We start from the raw sequence: 18,590 nt of genomic DNA, 5'->3' as shown, positions 1-18,590 counted from the left end.
TGTACAGCCTACTGACTACTATAAAACTGAATCTTCCAATGGAGCAAATAAAACTGCAACCTCTTACAGAACACTATGGGCCTCCTGGATGCGTCAGGTTGTCTGTGGGTGGCTTCTGGACATTGTTTCTGCGCTGGTGAATAAAGGCAAACCCCTCAACCACCTCTCCAAGTTATATCTCTAACAGCAACTCCCAGAACAGGTTAGCCTTATTTGTTGCATTTAGTGGGTAAGAAAACCAAGCCCCATCTCTTCTAAAAAGCCAATCCTGATATTCAATCCACACCAATTTCTTCCTAACCTAAATATTTATGGTATGACTGACAAGCACACACTTTGGTGCCAGATCTTATTCCATCTCTATAGCATGCCAGTGTCTTCTTTGTGTAGCAAGGACTAGGTCATATTTCTCACATATTCCCAATGAAGATGCTCAGACATACTCATCTGAATTGAACTTAAAATGAAATTGCAGTGACTTGTCTCATAAGCATACAAGTAATTTAGGCATAGAGTCAAACAGAATTCTTCCTAAGTTTCAAATGTAATTCATAACCTACTAAAAGAACACTCACTACTCATATCACTTATATTTTTACTTTGTAGGCAAAGCTCCATGAGGCACTTTGTCCCCAACAAGGAGACAGAATTGACCCACTTCCATTTTACATCCCAAGATGCCCCCAAAACACTTCTCCCACAGAACCTAGAACAGTTTATTGCTCTGATGTTGGCAGGTCTACTCCCCAAGACAACCGTATGGTCCTCAAAAGCAAGAAAAACACCTAATTCTTCTTTTTTCCTTATCACCTGAGCCTAACACCATGAGACACACAGTAACACTTAACTATTTGAGAATGCTAAATGGAGAACATGTGAAGGAGAGAATGTTAAGAAAAAGAGCAGGAGATTCTAAGACTGCCAGCCAGTGTGTCCATGTACACCCCAGTAAACATATTATAAGAATAATATTGGGGCGCCTTGGTGGTTCATCTGGTTAAACATCTGACTTGGGCTCAGGTCATGATCTCATGGCTTGGGGTTCAAGCCCTGTGTTGGGCTCTGTGCTGACAGCTCAGAGCCTGGAGCCTGCTTCGGATTCTGTGTGTGTCTTTCTCTCTTTCTGCCCCTCTCCCACTCACACTCTTTCTCTCTCTCTCAAAAATAAACAAACATTAAAAAAAATGTTTTTAAAGAATAATATTAATTAATAGTAAGAGTGAGAACAAACAAACATTTATGTGAAACACAAAACGCTGATAGGGTCTGATTACAGAGCAATAAAATTCAGCTTCCATTAGTTTATCACCCTAACTTGAAAGTATTCAGGTGAACTCTGTCATTCTTAAAAAAAACATTTCTTCCAAAAATAAACCTTTCTTGACCTTTGCCTGGCACTTTTGTTGGAAATAACAAAAAGACTACTCAAATTCTACTCCTTTGCATAAAAAAGAAAAAAACAGTAAGATGAAAATCTAAATTTCATTCTAATATAGTTAGCAAAGCAACTTTTTTCACTATGAGTAAACATTCTCAATCATATAGAAACATTGCAAGTTGACTGTTACTGAACTTTCAAATATGCATGAATTATGTTACAACCTGGCCAATAACTTCTATTTAAATGATCATCACTCTGGAATGAATAAATATCTCCTTTGGTCAATTTTTTCAAGTAACTACAAGCTACTAGTCAAAGTCTCAAATTAATGAGAATTCCATTTTGCCAAGTCTATAGAATACCTAACCACATCAATTCTTCCAACTTTCTGATGTATAGACTGACCTCAAGATTTGGATCCATCTGTGCTGTCATGCCTGGTTACTTTACCTTACATTCTTGCCCCAAAGCTAAAGTGTAAGAGGTATTTCTGTCAAAGTCTTCTAGAGGGAGAGAGAATACTGCGGAAAGACCATGGCCTTTGGAGTTCAGGCCTGGGTTTAAACCCTAACTCTATCCACCAACAGTATAATATTGGGCAAGTTACTTAGTCTCTCTGAGCCCTTATTTCCACATTGGTACAACAGAGATAATTCAAACTTTCTAGAACTGTTCTGGGGACTGCATTGTATTACATATGTAAAGTAACTAACACATAATAGGGACTCAATAAATGTTAGTTTCTCTTCCCACTTTTTCCATAGCCACAAAATACTTCTTCAGCACTCTTTATTAGTCAGATCACCAGCTCCATTTCCTACTTTGGAGTCATTTTTAGGCCTGCTAGCAGCCAGGTCACAGTTCATTAAAACATTTATACATGTTCAAGATGATCTATGCTGTTTTTTTAAAAGCATTCTTGATGAATAAAACAAAGGGCCTTTATAAGCTTTATAAGGTCTTCTACCTTTGACTGAAGAACAATTTTTTAATAGTCTACTTTCAAAACCTTTTCTTTATTTTGGCTCCCACTGATTTGTGAGACTTGTCACCGTCATTAGAGTAAATAACCAATACATTTATTCTGAAGAAACTACTAGCCAGGGGAATCATTAAAAGAAATCTTGTTATAGAAATCTTGGCAAAATTCTAGGTTTCCATTTAGTCTGCAAAATTTTGTAAATTCTAACAAAATGGTATCAATTTTTTTTTCCTATGAATAGGGGTTTGTTTTAAAGAAATATTCTTGTGTGGATTTATTTTGCTACTCTACTGTGGGTAGCTGTTACCACATAATGCTAAATATCTCCTAAGGAAAAAAACCCAGCGTGGGATTTAAACCAGCATGACAATTGTACAACAAAACAGAGAGCTTCTTAGAAATGCCAAATATTTTGTTTAGATTTGAAGAATTCTACTAGTTTAGGATTTTTTGTTTCTCAAGGATAGTCTGCCTCTATTCTTATTTTGTAGTTTAGTAGAAATGTGAAAATTCCCTTCCTCTATCCTTCTGACACATAAGAAGGACACTAGTTGGCATTCACTATTTTTATGTTAACAGTCAAAGCTATTTTGAGCCATTTTAGTACCATCCAATACTCATGCCAAGAAAAAAGGTTAGCATGACATTAGCAAGCTAAAAAATAAACTCTGTTTTTGGTCATTCAATAAGCACATTACTTTTTAACAACCCCACAGTGTATCTTGTGGACACAAATAATAATAAAATTCAAGAACATAAGCCATTAAATCATAATTAGAAAGTCCTACCTTTTGGGGCGCCTGGGTGGCGCAGTCGGTTGAGCGTCCGACTTCAGCCAGGTCACGATCTCACGATCTCGCGGTCCGTGAGTTCGAGCCCCGCGTCAGGCTCTGGGCTGATGGCTCGGAGCCTGGAGCCTGTTTCCGATTCTGTGTCTCCCTCTCTCTCTGCCCCTCCCCCGTTCATGCTCTGTCTCTCTCTGTCCCAAAAATAAATAAAAAAAAAAAAAAAAAAAAAAGAAAGTCCTACCTTTTGCGCATCTCCTGTAAAATATGCAATGGCCAGAGTGGGCAGAATCATGAACAGTGCATTGTAATAGAGCAGACCATATTTTCCCAGCTCCTAGAATAGTAAATAATTAGGTGTTTCATTTGGTTCTAGAAGACAGATATACAAAACTCTATATAGAATTGCACTACCATTACACACACACACACCCTCCCCCACAATATAGACAGCAAATCAGCCAAGTCGTTAAGTTTTGCAAACGTTAATAACCTAAGCTTTCAAAAGCAAGGAAAAAAGAAAAAAAATCAAACCTATAAGATTTTTAATTTATTTGAAATAAATCCTTTGAGTGCTTAAAACCAGGGAAATAAAAATAACTTCAACTGGCTACCACAAAACAGCAAGCAGGGGAAAGTTTATTTTGAATATACACACCTCTCTCTATATAAACACAGTCCTGAAGCCCTTCCCTTTCCAGAACTGAATCAAAAGTCATCAAGTCAGTCTTGAGCTTTTAGAACCACAGCAAAATGCCATTTAAGAGAGACAGGGGGGCAGATACCGACACACATACTCACACCTAGACCAACACAGACAGACGTAACTTGACAGTGAAGTATTTCTGAAAATGGATGTGTGAAGTACAATGAAGATTCAGATTATTCTATCTACAACTCCCAAAAGTATGATTTGCTGTGCCCTCAGCTATTGGGCCACATACACCTTCAAACACAGGGAGCCTATGAGAACTCTGGGTCCACTTTTCATTCACACACTTCTAAGTCATTCAGCTGGAAGCAGTCACCTGAAGAAGCAGGCCAGAGTTTGGGGCGGGGGGAGGAGGGTAAAGGCAAGATGGGGATGAAGTAGTGAGGATGGAGGCATGATATCTGCCTAACTTCTGTGATGAAAGATCACTGAACAATGTAAAAAGTCAAACTACCTTCTCAAAAGGAGCTTTGGAAAACTGGAAACAAATACTCAACAACAGAAAACCAGTTGATTAGATACAACCAAACAATGAAATATTATGCGACCACTAAAAATGTTAAATAATACTGATTGATAAGTAAACATGTTCATGAAACTGCACTAAGTGAAAAACAGACTAGAAAACATTATATATTATTGCTCTTTTATTTAAAATTTTACACAGTTAAACATGTACATACACATGCAAATGCTCACATACTCTTATCCTCCAAAACTGCACTTCTCACTTGATGGTAGAATTAAGAGAGATTTATCTTTTCTTCCTCTTGCTTATCTACATTTTCTACTACTTCTATTATACTTTCTACTATTTCTAATATGTATTATTTGTGATTTCTTTAAAGTTAGAAATGTTTTAAACTCAATAGGTGCATTCAGGTCTGAAATGCAGCACTAAATCTTAATGTCACGTGACTCATGCTCAAAGGACCATGATTTAAGCATTCCTGAAATTACACGTAATAAAACTTCTGATTTATTAACAGCATCTCAGTGTGGCCATACTGCCTCTCAGATAAACCATATAACTGATTTCTATGGCCACCAAAAGCATCAATGAAAAGATGTGCCTCATTTCTAAGGCAGGAAAAAAAAAAAAAAAAGCCATAGAACAAACAACCTTTAACAACAGATACCCAGTCAGCCAGAGACATGAGTGTGCTCTGGTAAGTAAGGATGCACCCCCCCACACACACACACACCCTATCCAGATAACGGACAAATACCAAATTCTTTTTAGTTGTCTTGAATATCTTCTTCCCTGCCTTCTTAAACATAGTACATTGACTAAAATTCAATTGAGGGCATCATCATAAACATGCATTACTGTATTGGGTCCTTATATGATGTTGTGATGTCCTTAATGCTGTTTAATCACCCTGTTTTTGAGTACTTTTATCTTTTATAGTTTTCCTGTTTCTTTCTTTTGTTGTTAGCTGACCTTTTATACCACTGCCTCTCTGCCTCTAACTAGAATTCCATCTTCTAGTATGTTGCTCCCAATCCATGAGGTATGAAAAGCAGATCAATATGCTTAAAAGTTCTAATACAAATGAGTCCTAAGTAATTTTTAAGGGAGGAAATGAAGGACTCTCATGGGAATGAAATAGCAGAAACTCTCTTTGCTTTTGTCCAGGTTCTAGAATATACTCTAGATTGTGCTGTCCAATATAGTAGTTACTAGCCATATGCAGCTATTTCAATTTAATTATATTTAAACTACTAATTCAGTTCCTCAGTTGTACCTCAACAGCCACATGTGGCTGGTAGCTACAGTTAATGGACAGTAGAGATAGAGAATATTTCTATCAACACAGAAAATTCTATTGGTCAGTACGGTTTTAGACAGCTGAGGCTGATGGACAAATGGAATGTTATTACTGGTACATATTTTCCAAAGCAGCAAATGGGCTGAGAAAAAAAACAGAGTAAAACTAAATCTCTAACTGTTCCCTTTTCTCTATTTCAAAAAGATAAAAATTATTTAATAGTAGTAGCTTCCACTAAAATACAATCATCATAAAGTCATCAATACAAATAAGTGAAGAATAAGACATAAAAGGTATACTTAAGAAAAAATTGTTGGAAACAATCCACATTGTCCCTATTCTTCAAAGACCTTCAAAATAAACAATCTCTGAGAATAACGAAAACTACTAGGACATTCATTCCATGGCTCTTTCTGAAGAAGGCAAAGCCCCTGCCAAGACAATACAAACCTGACACTAACACTACTACTGACTAGGTAGGGCATTTGTACTTACAATCTGAACTCCAAAAAATGGTCTGAAGGAGTTTCAGAAATATTGTACATATAATAGGGCAGACTAAAAATTAAGAAGATAAGGTCATCTGACTTAGAAGAGAAAACATGGGTAGGGAAACACAAGATTTAAATAGGAGATAAAAAATGTACCACTGTTTAGAAAAAACTATGGTGACAGTATCTCATGTGGGTCCTTATATGGGATACATCATGATAAAAAGGGCAATTCCTTCAATAACAACCCTATGATGTATACAGCTGAGTTCCACATAGCTTCTTCTCACAATAATGTGAACTTATACCATAATGTAGTAAAAGCAATGTGACTCAAATTCTCTGCTTTATGGCTTGACCTAAAAATAAAATTTAGTATGTATATATTCAAAGCGTATAATAGACCAACAAAAAATATCTTTAAAGCATGCTGCAAGTTAAAAGAGCTGGGTATGTAACATTCATGTGTACGAGATCTAGGCCAAGGAATCCAGCATTGCTCTTGAGAGAGAATGATACTAATGCTCCCTAAATGCTTTCCCATTATTTGTGGGACAAATATGCAAAGTCCATTCTTGTTCTGCAGCTCCTTTCAACACTCACTCCTCAAATCTGCTTAAGGTCTTCCAGATATTTCCTTCTTGTCCAGTTCACAGCCATGAATATTTATGACACTTTTCTCCAATGAACACCCTTAATTATTTCCCTCTCCCAAAGTCAATATTCACCCAATCCTTTCCAGAAAAGGAATAAGAATAAAATCTAATTGCTAATTAATAACTGAAAAATAAAGTTTTTTATGTGAGCAGCAACATACAGATATTTTACCTTCAGAGATCCCTAGGTCTTTCCCCTCTCTCCTAAGTATTTCTTTATTTTCTGCTTTTTTCCTGACAAATTGACATTACCACTCCTAACAACAGTAAACATCTCTTAAAGATGTAGATTGCTACCTACTTTTGAATCCAATTTCTGTTTTACATATGCGCCATTTGCTGCTGTCAGGACATCATTTATCAGAATGAAAACATATCCTTCCAGGTCAAATGCCAAGTCAGAGCTGTAAAACACAAGCAACACTTTAATAACTTACATTTAAAGAACATGCATGTAATTTTAAGTAGGTCTGAAGTACAATATATGGAAGAACATATTCTTATCTAGGTAAGTGAACATTAGGCATTTTACCAGCTATTAGCATTTCTTGATTCCTGGTTATAGTTTGCAATTTCATACTCAATAGGGAAGTCTTCAGAAATGAGACATACTAACACCTAAACATAATCATTAGTAATTAATCAATCACATCAGTTAATAGCACACTGCTCTGAAATCAAAGTCAGACAAGACCAAGTAACCAAATTCACCATTATAATACATCTGAAGCAGAAAGAAGGCACTGGAACTCAATTTCAAAGACAAGGAAACCAAAAAGATGAAGCTGTTAACATGTCACTTTTCCAAGGATTCATTCACACAAAAGGCAGGCTGTACAAGTGGTTGGGTCACTGGGTGGAATATCTGAGGTATAGATTATAGTTAGTTCTGAGATCAAGCTACAACAGTGTCTAAGCACATAGTAGGAACTCAAATACTTAAATGACTGCTTTAAAAGCCTATCAGGTATAACTAGTAGGATTAGGGAAATTAAAGTTTTCTATTATTTAGTTGACCACCAGGCACAAGATAAGAACTTAGTAAACTGAACAGAATAATGAAAATCTAAGAAAAGTATGTCTTCATTAAATGTTAGCACCCTAGCTAAAATAGCGGCCCCACATTCCACATTCTGTGATTGTGCAAAACTAGTACATATTTATAGCTAACTAGTACATGGAATGAGACTTCTAAGGAGCTCTATGCCACTGCTATTTTAGGCAGAACTAGCCCATGTACAGTCCCTTTTCCAAACAGCCTGACAACCTTTTAACTTCAGACTCCCTTCCACCCAATCTGTTTCCCAAGGAGAAGGTTCTGATTAGATAAGGCTGGTCCAAATCTGCAGGCCAGGGTTGGCTCTGAGGAACTCCTGTTGTTTGACTCTGTTTGGGGCCCCACCAGCTTCAAGGAAATGCTCCAAAGACTAGCAAGGCATCTCTAAAAAGAAAGGTTAAAGGCTCATATACAATTTTTCTTCAAGGAGGTAATATCACCTAATGGGAAAAATAGTTAGCTATATAACAAAATTCTAGTAACTATTCTATCTTAAAAAAAAAGGAATGCAATTTCACTTGGAAATTTAGGGTAGAATAGAATCTGACTTTAATATTTCCTCCTGCCTATACCACAGGGATGATGAAGGTAAATGAGCTAATCCAAGAAGCGCACTGAATTCCCAGATGGAAAATGTATGCTGGGCAGAATTTGTGTCATTAGCAACCCCACGTATGTATGCCTTGGGCTAAGTAAAATGTAGACGGCCTCTAGCTATAACTTTAATTTTCTGAGTCTTTGGGCATACATTTTCACCCTACATTTTAAATATTAATCAGCTAATTAATAAATTAATTTATTTTTGAGAAAGAGAGAGAGCATATGTGCACACAGGGTAGGAGCAGAGAACTATGAGATCATGACCTGAAATGACTGAGCGACCCAGGTGCTCCTCTTCCTGCATTTTAAAACTTAAACTTAAGAACAATGGAAAAAGCTTCAGTAATTTAACAGAATGTCTAAGTTATAGCATTTGTGATATATCTTAAGTGAGCACAAATAAAGAAATTCTATTATTTATTATTCCACAAGGCAAATAATTCATTATCATCTGCCTTTTCTAAGACACTATTTTCTTTAGCACTATGCAAAGTAAACGAATACCACATGATTTATAAAAGCACACAGGCTCTGGAGTCAGGCACAAATTCAAATTCTGGCTCTGCCATTTACTAGCTGTGTAACCTTGACCAAGTTACTGAACTCAGGTTTCAGTTTCTTCAACTAAAAATAGGAAAATTATACCCATAGCTTTCAGAGTTGTTGTAAAGAATGCATAAATAATATGTGTAAAATGCCAAACATGGCATATGGTATGTGCTCAATAAGTAGAAGAATCAGATTTTGCCAGCCTTGACCTTAATACAGTCAAAAAGATTGAACTCTCTGAAGAGTCTTTTGGATGTTTTTCAAAGACATGATTCTTACTTAGCCTAAAAAAAATCTCTTTACTGGTAATTGATTATTATTAATAATTATTGATAATTTCCAATATGTTCTTAATACATTCTTACCTGGCAGCTACAAAGGCTCCAATAATCATCGCAAATACGGTCATCTTAATACCCCAAGAAAAAGTCTTCCTACAAAATAAAACAATTAAAAAATACATACATGTGCCTTTATTCACAAAGACTCAATCTGCAACACAGGCAAAAAAATATATATGTGTGTGTGTGTGTGTGTGTGTGTGTGTGTGTTTTCTTTAAAAAAAGCTATAAACAATCATATTTTAAATGCTTCCAAGAAATTGGATATTTCAAAGAACCCCTTTACATGAAGCAAAAAGTTACACAAAAAAGTGTATTCATTTTTTGATTCTTATATTTACCATTATTGAGTTTGCATTTTTGTAAATCAGAATTTCTTTAAGTAGAAAAAGGTCACACGCACTTGTGGTAAAAGTAGCCAAGACGTGAACACTATTTAAAGCCTATACTGATGTTTCTGACCCAGCTTCACCCAGTGGCAACAGTAAGTATAGGAATTCTTAGAAGTGTATCTCATGTTCAGACAGATTACAACTACAATTCATAATCTTCCCAACTGCTGCTCCCATAAACTATCAATTCCTATAGCAAAGGAAGAAAGTTGCTTAAACTTCTCAAAAGACAAAGTTGAGACAAGACAAATAATTTTACTATTTCACATATGCTGGGCCCCTTTTCAAGATAATTAAAAGTTTGTTAAAGACTACATATATTAGAAATCAGCTCACTTGAGTAAAACTCCTTCAGCAAACATTGTAAACAGGATGGAGAACCTTCTCAGAACTGTAAACATTGGCAAGCTGCAAAAAAAAAAAAAGGAAAAAATATGATTAGGTAAAATAAAGTTTAACAATTTACTTTTTTAACTAAGACTCCCCAAATATCTTAAAATAATGTTAATCTCTTCCTTCTATTATGCTGATTAATTCCATTCCACATTGATTAATCTGTGATTAAACCTTTGTTTCTTTCTAGGATTCTTATTTGAAAGCTGAAAGAATTGCTTTTATAAAACTACTAGAAGTGAGAAATACCAAGCTAACTATAAAAAATGGTAGAGATCATGTATCTATTATCAAAGACTAATAACAGCCACTTTATCTCACTCTACGTTTATACAAATACCCTTAACAGTAACCATGTTAGTCTTCCTTTTTTACTAGACTGACCTTACTTCCCACCCACTCCACTCCCCCTGAACACGTCCAACCCTCCAAAAAGCATCTATGATAATCTACCCACATGAAACACTCGATTGTCCTTTTGTGGAAATACTTTGGTCTTCCTCTAAATTACCACAGCATTTTGCTTGCACTAGTCAAACACATATCCTCTTGTGATATAATTATTTCTGAATATATCTCATCTCACTCCAAAGTGCCTTACACTTAGCTGGCAATAAAAAATAGGCTGAGGATGGATAGATGGATGACAATGGATGAAGAAGAGCAAATTCTATAGAAGCAGCACTTTGTAGCATGTCTGCATTTCTTTCCAAGTGGATAATGAGATGGAAAAGGATGCCCCACCCATGAGAAATCTAACTTCCATGAACCCTCTCCCAGAGATATCATCATGGTTATTCTGTCAGGTTTCTTGGGTCTGGAGAAAGAAGAAATGAAAAACGCTTTGTCTCTCATCCTCAGATTATCTCCCCATTGTTTTACAATCATCTACTATGCCAAAGGTTTACCTTAAGTGGAAGTCGTGAAACCATGGATTTCTGTTAAACAGCTTCCCTATGTGTATAATTTTAGTATCACATACACCCAATACATACTATACTCCTCAAGTGGAGAAGCCAAGAATTGGGAGGTTAGAGGATAATTAAACAGTGTTGTTGTAGAGCAGCGAACTACTGCTTTTTTCTAGAAGTGAATACACTGCTTCTACAGTGATAAGGCCATGGGTACAATATTTGTATCAGAGTTCCATCTGATGTTATTTTAACTACTTCATGTTAAAAGAAACACTACAAAAGTTCTCATACCACCCTCTGATTTTGCTTGCAGAATTTGCTTAAAATATGATATTTATAAATTGTATTAAAGAATTGAAACCCCAGAAGCCTAACATATATCCTCCACTACTATATAGGTCTGGAAAAATAATGAAAATCTCCTATCACAACATTTTATAACATTTTAAGACTTCTATTAGCAAAGTGAGGAGGGAAAAAAACCCCAAAGCAAATAAAACTCTTTCTATTCAAACTTAAAGAATTTAAACTAAAATCTTTTTGGTGTAATCTTCATTATTTACTAACAGAAGCTTTCCGGTCCTTTCATTTTCTTCCAAAATCAGAAACAATGTGTTAAATATTTGACATTCAAGTACAGTTTTAAGAATACATTATATTAACCTCACTAGTAAAATAAAGTTATCCATACTTCAGTTTCTTTGTGCTGAACAGTCCCGTGATTTGGTTCCCAAAATATAGTAGAGGTAGTGGAAACGTCTAGAAAATTTAAAAAGGGATAACAAAACTCAATAATAAAGATAGCTAAAACAAGGTCCTTTCAAACAGAAACAGTTTTGTTTATATGATCAAAATCTTTCCACTTAAAACATAAGATTAGAACTCACACACATTTTTGGCCCCCGTGAAGCACCCAAAAAACATTATTCCTGGATAAACAGCACTACTGTGGCAGAGAGAGGGAAGAATGGAGAAGGAAAAAGAAAACAGAAATATGAATATGATCAAAGCATAGGAGACAGTAACATCACCTGCTTTAAAATATAATGGATTAGCCCATGGCAGAAAAAGGAAAGGCATTTCATCTTCACATGGAGTTAAGCACAGGCAGACAGAAAAATAAGAAAACAAACCCAAAGAACAACGAATGCAGGATACACTAGCTGGATTAGATGGATGTAGAAAATGCAAAACAGCTGTCCTCCCAATAAGTGTTCATCGATTAAAACAACACAAGATCTCAGGGGGCTTTTTTCCCTTAATTTTACAAGAGTGTGTAGGCCTTTTTAAAACACATATTACTAAATTTATTCTTACCTTCACTATACCCTCTCTGGGCAATTTCAAGACTGCAATTTTTAAATAGGCGGAGCACTGACAAAAATATATAGGGACTTTTTTCAGCAAAAAGCACTAGTATTATTATCATTATTGCTATTATTACTATTTTACCTTTCGAGGTACATTTCTGTCAAGGTCAGGAAACTTGACTACTCTGAGCGCCTTTCCCACCCAGAGAACTGCCACTGTGGCCACCATCTGTAAACAGAGAACACAGATTCACTGTTCTACATATAAAGACACACACAGAAGTTCGAACGACATAAACCACGTAATGCTGAAGATTCCAACTAACCTGGCCAAGTCCAACACATAGTGAGGAGGGAAATCTACAAAAAAGGTAGAGAGAGAGAAAAATACGGGGTCAGGAAAACCCAAACGTAGCTCTGTCGATTCAATTTAAATGCATTTTGATACAAACACCAACATCTGCCTTTTATCCAAATGAAAATCTGAGAAAAATCCCTGCTGGTTGTCAGGCAACACCCCTGATTTTGTAGCCTCGGGCGGCCACTTGTCTCATCTTGTCCGATTCCACAATTTCAGTCAGCTGCCTCCAACAGATTTTTCAAGCGGTGAAGAAGACAGACATAGGTGTCTTCAACGGCTTCACATCTTTAAAACAAAAATGCTGCTTCTGCCTCAGGGTCCCAGTGACAGCGTCAGAATCGCCTTAAATGAGCTTGAGGATGCGCACGTCCCCAGAGGCTGTCAGCAAACTCGAGGAACCCTGAAGCCCCGGACCCCGGCCCAGGATGCCGGGAAGGGAAGGCATCCCCTCGCTCTGCTCCCAGCCTGGCATGCAACGGGAGCCAAAAGTCACGAAGCAACTCCGCTCCGTTACTCCGCAGGGCAAGGTCTCCTGGGCGCTGCACAGTAGGCACGGCGGGCGCTTTCCCACCGCGGCGGGTACGCGCGCCGGGCCGTCCGGGGCCCCGCGCCCAGAGCGGGACCCGCACCCCGGCCCATGCGCCAAGCCGGCCCCGCCGCCCGGGCCGCGCGTCCGCCGCCAGCCCTCTCCGGCGCCCGCCCAACTTTGTTCAGCTTCAACTTTGGCAGCGTTAAGTCCAAGGAGCCGGCGCCCCGCCGCAGCCGCGCGCTCCTCCCCACGGCCTCGGCCGCCACCGCCGCCTCGGCCCTACCTGTAATTGGTGAGCACGCTTTTGTTGACCACCACGATCAGGAAGGAGCTCACGCCGTAAAAGCCGGCGGCCAGCAGCTTCAGGAACACCGTCAGCGTTTCGGCCGACGCCATCCCCAACTCCTCCTCATGTCTGTGTGTGGAGGATTTCGCGGGGGCTTCTCCTTTAACCCGGGCATGCTGACGTCTATGAACTTCCGCCATGGCTGCGGCGGCGGCGGCCTGTGAGAGGAGCGGCGGGCGGGCCCGGCGGCAGGGCCGAGCGGCGCGGGGGGCCTGTGGCTGTAGTTCCCGGGGGACTCGCGGGGCCCTGATCGGCGGGCTGTGTCGGCTGCGCGCTCGCCGCCTCGGCTCCCCGCACGGTGGCCGCCCGTCCCCGCCCAGGGGCAGGAACGCTGGGTTTCACACCCTTGGGGACTGGGCTCGGGCATTGTGCAACGCGGGGTCAGAGGGTAGGGGCCGCGCCGGGATTGGTCTGGGTAGGGGTTGGAGAGGGCCTGGAGAAGGGGAGGCGGCGACCCTCAGTCCCGGGCAAGGAAGGAAAGGAAGCCAAAGAGCAACCACTCGGGGACACCTGAGCGCCAGGCGGCAAAGCAAATTCACCGAACGCCGCGGCCGCCCGGCGCCTGCGCGCGAGCCTGCGCTGGGTCTATCAGCGGCCGCGTACCTACAGCTGGGGAGACTGGAGGCAGGGGGAACTGGAAGCCGTATTCTCCAGATAACAGCCGCAACAAAAGTACGGACCATCCTCCCCTCGGTAACAGGTGGCTGGCTGACTTATTCTCAAGGTGTGCGCGTCTAGACCTTGTTATTTTGGTCTCTCCTGCAGAAGGTCAAAGCCCTTCAAAAGTATCACACGCGGATAAAAGTAAACACCAAGCATTTCATTCTACATTCCCTCGGGCTTCTTACATTTTCTGAACTCAGAAACACCAAACAATACTTTCTTTGCAGATCAAAGGAAAATTTGTTTAAGAAAAATGTACACATATCCAAAAAAGTAGTAAGATAATCAAGCAGCTTATGCGTTGATGACAGAGTAAGGGTTTGGGAGGTGCGTTCCAATTCTGGGATTCCTGCAAATGCCCTCTCACTAGCCGTGTGCCAATTAGTTGACCTCTCTGGGCCAGCATCTCCGTATCTCTATGGATGTTAAGCTAGTGCAGAGCTAGTTTTCAGTAAGTGGCAGTCAATTATTACATAACTGAAACAAATCATTATTATCAGCTTCAACAAAGAAATGACATAGCTAATATTAATGTCAGAAAAACAACTTTGAATTATTTTTCTATACATTTCATCTATCTTTTTTATTTCTTTTAGCCCTTACTTTTAAATTGTGATGAAATACACATAAAATTTACCATCTCAACCTGTTTTATTGTTATGGTAAAATATGCTTAGTATAAAATTCATCATTTTACCACGGGGTGTATAATTCAGTGGCACTAAGTACATTCACATTATTGTGCAACTCTCACCACTACCCATCTCCAGAACTTTTTCATCATCGCTAACTGAAATTATGTAACCACTAAACAGTCTTTCCCATTCCTCCTCACCTCAACCTCTAGTGACCACTGTTCTTTCTGTCTTTATGAATGTGACTATTTTAAGTACCTCCTGTAAGTGGAATTATACAGTATTTGTCCTTTTGTGTCTGATATTTCACTTAGCATAATGCTTTCAAGGTTTATCTACTTGTAGCATGTGTCAGAATTTCCTTCCTTTTAAAGGCTGGATAATATTCCATTCTGTGTATATCTTTTGATCCATATCTTTTGAGTTATTCTATGAACTCCTTTGTTTTCTGAATATTCTGAAACACTGGTGCCCAGAATGAAGTTCTTAACATGGCCCACAAGGACTTAGGGGATGTGGCTTCTGCCCACATCTCCAGAGGCACTCCTCACATTTCCCTCCCTAAGCTGCAACTAAATTAAATTATGGCCAGTTCCGTGAAGAAAAATGTGGGTTCCTGTTTCTGAGTCTTTGCTCCCATTATTCTTTCCATCTAGGTTGCTTTCTCTCTCTCTCTCCTCTCCCCAGTCTCCTGAAGAACTCTTACTTTTCCTTTAGTATTTAGCCAAAGCATTACTGCCTCTTTGGGTACCTTCCTTCACACTGTCCCTCCACTACCTCCATAGAATTGATATCTCTCCTTTTGTGCCCCTCGCACCCCATCTTTGTACATCCCCATTATAGAGGCTCTGGAATTACGTGTTTGTATGTCAGTCTGTTCCAGCAGACAGTGAACTCCCTAAGGACAAGGACAGGTGGGATACCTAGCACCGTTTAAATGTTTTTGCTAAATGAATAACTTTTTAACAATAAGGAAATATGGCCATATTTCTTCCCTAATTGCTAGCAGCAGAAGAAAAATAACTAGAAAGTTTTATTTTGGGAACTATCTTCTGTGAAAAAAAATACTATAAAAATAATATCCCTCATAACAAAAGCAAACAAGCAAAATAGACCTGTATTACATAAAAAGTATCTTCCCCTCTTCCTCCCCTACCCACTCTTTAAAGAAAGCAACTGCTAACAGTTTAGAGGTTGTGTTAAGTGCCATGTTCTGTCCACATATGAATACATACATGTACACGGATGTATGTATACACACCCATATCCATACACACAGGTGTATATTTACACATGCATATTTAATACATTTTTTAACATACATAGAACAGAACCAGGTAAGAACACTGATCCTCAAGCCAGACACTGTCTCTGACACTAATTTTGTGACCTTGGGCAAGTTACTTGACAATACTGTGCTCAGTTTCCTTATTCATAAAATGAGGATTTCGCTTAGCACCCACCTCATGGGGTTTTGGTGAGAAATGCGTAACGAAGGTAAAATACTTAGAATATAGTACATACTTCACAAGTGTTTATAATAATAATTACTATTATTATCATTAATACTATTATTATGCAAACTCTGTTTTCACTTAGTATTTTTAAGGATCTTTCTGTGTTAGTAAAGAAATTCTACCCCGAATAGCCAAAGCAATTTTGAAGAAACTAAAGCAGGAGGCATCACAATCCCAGACTTTAGCCTCTACTACAAAGCTGTAATCATCAAGACAGCATGGTATTGGCACAAAAACAGACACATAGACCAATGGAATAGAATAGAAACCCCAGAACTAGACCCACAAAAGTATGGCCAACTAATCTTTGACCAAGCAGGAAAGAATATCCAATGGAAAAAAGTCTCTTTAACAAATGGTGCTGGGAGAACTGGACAACAACATGCAGAAGGTTGAAACTAGACCACTTTCTCACACCATTCACAAAAATAAACTCAAAATGGATAAAGGACCTGAATGTGAGACAGGAAACCATCAAAACCTTAGAGGAAAAGACCTCTCTGACCTCAGCCATAGCAATTTCTTACTTGACACATCTCCAAAGGCAAGGGAATTAAAAGAAAAAATGAACTATTGGGACCTCATGAAGATAAAAAGCTTCTGCACAGCAAAGGAAACAACCAACAAAACTAAAAGGCAACCAACGGAATGGGAAGATATTTGCAAATGACATATCAGACAAAGGGCTAGTATCCAAAATCTATAAAGAGCTCACCAAACTCCACACCCGAAAAACAAATAATCCAGTGAAGAAATGGGCAGAAAACATGAATAGACACTTCTCTAAAGAAGACATCCGGATGGCCAACAGGCACATGAAAAGATGTTCAACGTCGCTCCTCATCAGGGAAATACAAATCAAAACCACACTCAGATATCACCTCACAAGAGTGGCCAAAATGAACCTATTAGGAGACTATAGATGCTGGAGAGGATGTGGAGAAATGGGAACCCTCTTGCACTGTTGGTGGGAATGCAAACTGGTGCAGCCACTCTGGAAAACAGTGTGGAGGTTCCTCAAAAAATTAAAAACAGGCCTACCCTATGACCCAGCAATAGCACTGCTAGGAATTTACCCAAGGGCTACAGGAGTGCTGATGCATAGGGGCACTTGTACCCCAATGTTTATAGCAGCACTCTCAACAATAGCCAAATTATGGAAAGAGCCTAAATGTCCATCAACTGATGAATGGATAAAGAAATTGTGGTTTATATACACAATGGAGTACTACGTGGCAATGAGAAAGAATGAAATACGGCCTTTTGTAGCAACGTGGATGGAACTGGAGAGTGTTATGCTAAGTGAAATAAGCCATACAGAGAAAGACAGACACCATAGGTGTTCACTCTTATGTGAATCCTTAGAAACTTAACAGAAACCCATGGGGGAGGGAAAGGGAAAAAAAAAGAGGTTAGAGTGGGAGAAAGCCAAAGCATAAGAGACTCTTAAAAACTGAGAAAAAACTGAGGGTTGATGGGGGATGGGAGGGAGGGAGGGTGGGTGATGGGTATTGAAGAGGGCATCTTTTTGGATGAGCACTGGGTGTTGCATGGAAACCAATTTGACAATAAATTTCATATATTAAAAAAGAAAAAAAAAGAAATTCTACCTCATTCTTTTTAACAGCTGCCGAAAATTCCATTATAGATGCATCATAATTCATTCATGTAACCTTTCCTATGGGCATTGAGGTTGTTGCCGGCTTTTTGGTTATTAACACTGCAGTCTTTATTATCCTTGTCCATTCAAATTTGTAGAAGTATAAGTTTCTAGATGTTGAATTGTTTAATTACAGGCTATGTTTCTTAAAAGCATTAACAAATGGATCTCCAAAGAGACTGTACCAATTTTACATTCCCGCTAGCACTGTATGAAAATGCACCCCTCTCTTATAAAGTCAGATGACAGCAATAGAGACCACTGAAAAAGGCCAGATGGTTTGAGTGCTTCCTGGTGGAGGGATGAAATGCCAGGTACAAATTTCTTCAAACAATCAATTGCAATTGATGAAAATTGCAATGAATGAAAGTAAATCTCATAAAAGTATTAATCCAAAAACTACTGTTGTTTTTCTCAGCATGATTATGTTATTTATTTATTAATAAATATTTGTTAAGACCTACCATAGATAGGCCAAGAACTATACTGGATTTTCTCAACACCAGGAATGCTTTGTAGACCCTCAGTAAAGTGCTGTGAAGTC

At 38.7% G+C, this 18,590-nt stretch overlaps 1 protein-coding gene across 2 annotated transcripts in view; it reads right to left on the bottom strand.

The window, feature by feature from the left end:
* Positions 1-14,690, bottom strand: part of SLC35D1 (solute carrier family 35 member D1) — a 69,782-nt gene extending 55,092 nt beyond the window's left edge. For both annotated transcript variants that reach the window (XR_007455012.1, XM_049618528.1), the window contains exons 1-8: positions 13,509-14,690; positions 12,662-12,695; positions 12,478-12,564; positions 11,717-11,784; positions 10,055-10,126; positions 9,351-9,419; positions 7,081-7,183; positions 3,393-3,485 (exon numbers count right to left, since the gene is read on the bottom strand). Coding sequence is in view for 1 of the 2 variants with exons in the window: in XM_049618528.1 (XP_049474485.1) it covers positions 3,393-3,485; positions 7,081-7,183; positions 9,351-9,419; positions 10,055-10,126; positions 11,717-11,784; positions 12,478-12,564; positions 12,662-12,695; positions 13,509-13,711 (729 nt within the window). In the remaining variant the exon portion in view is untranslated. The remainder of the gene's footprint in view (positions 1-3,392; positions 3,486-7,080; positions 7,184-9,350; positions 9,420-10,054; positions 10,127-11,716; positions 11,785-12,477; positions 12,565-12,661; positions 12,696-13,508) is intronic.
* Between the last annotated feature and the right edge of the window lie 3,900 nt (positions 14,691-18,590).

Source organism: Panthera uncia (genome assembly GCF_023721935.1).
Source record: "Panthera uncia isolate 11264 chromosome C1 unlocalized genomic scaffold, Puncia_PCG_1.0 HiC_scaffold_4, whole genome shotgun sequence".
In the NCBI taxonomy this organism is placed as follows: domain Eukaryota; kingdom Metazoa; phylum Chordata; class Mammalia; order Carnivora; family Felidae; genus Panthera; species Panthera uncia.
This window is presented reverse-complemented; position numbering and strand designations above follow the sequence as displayed.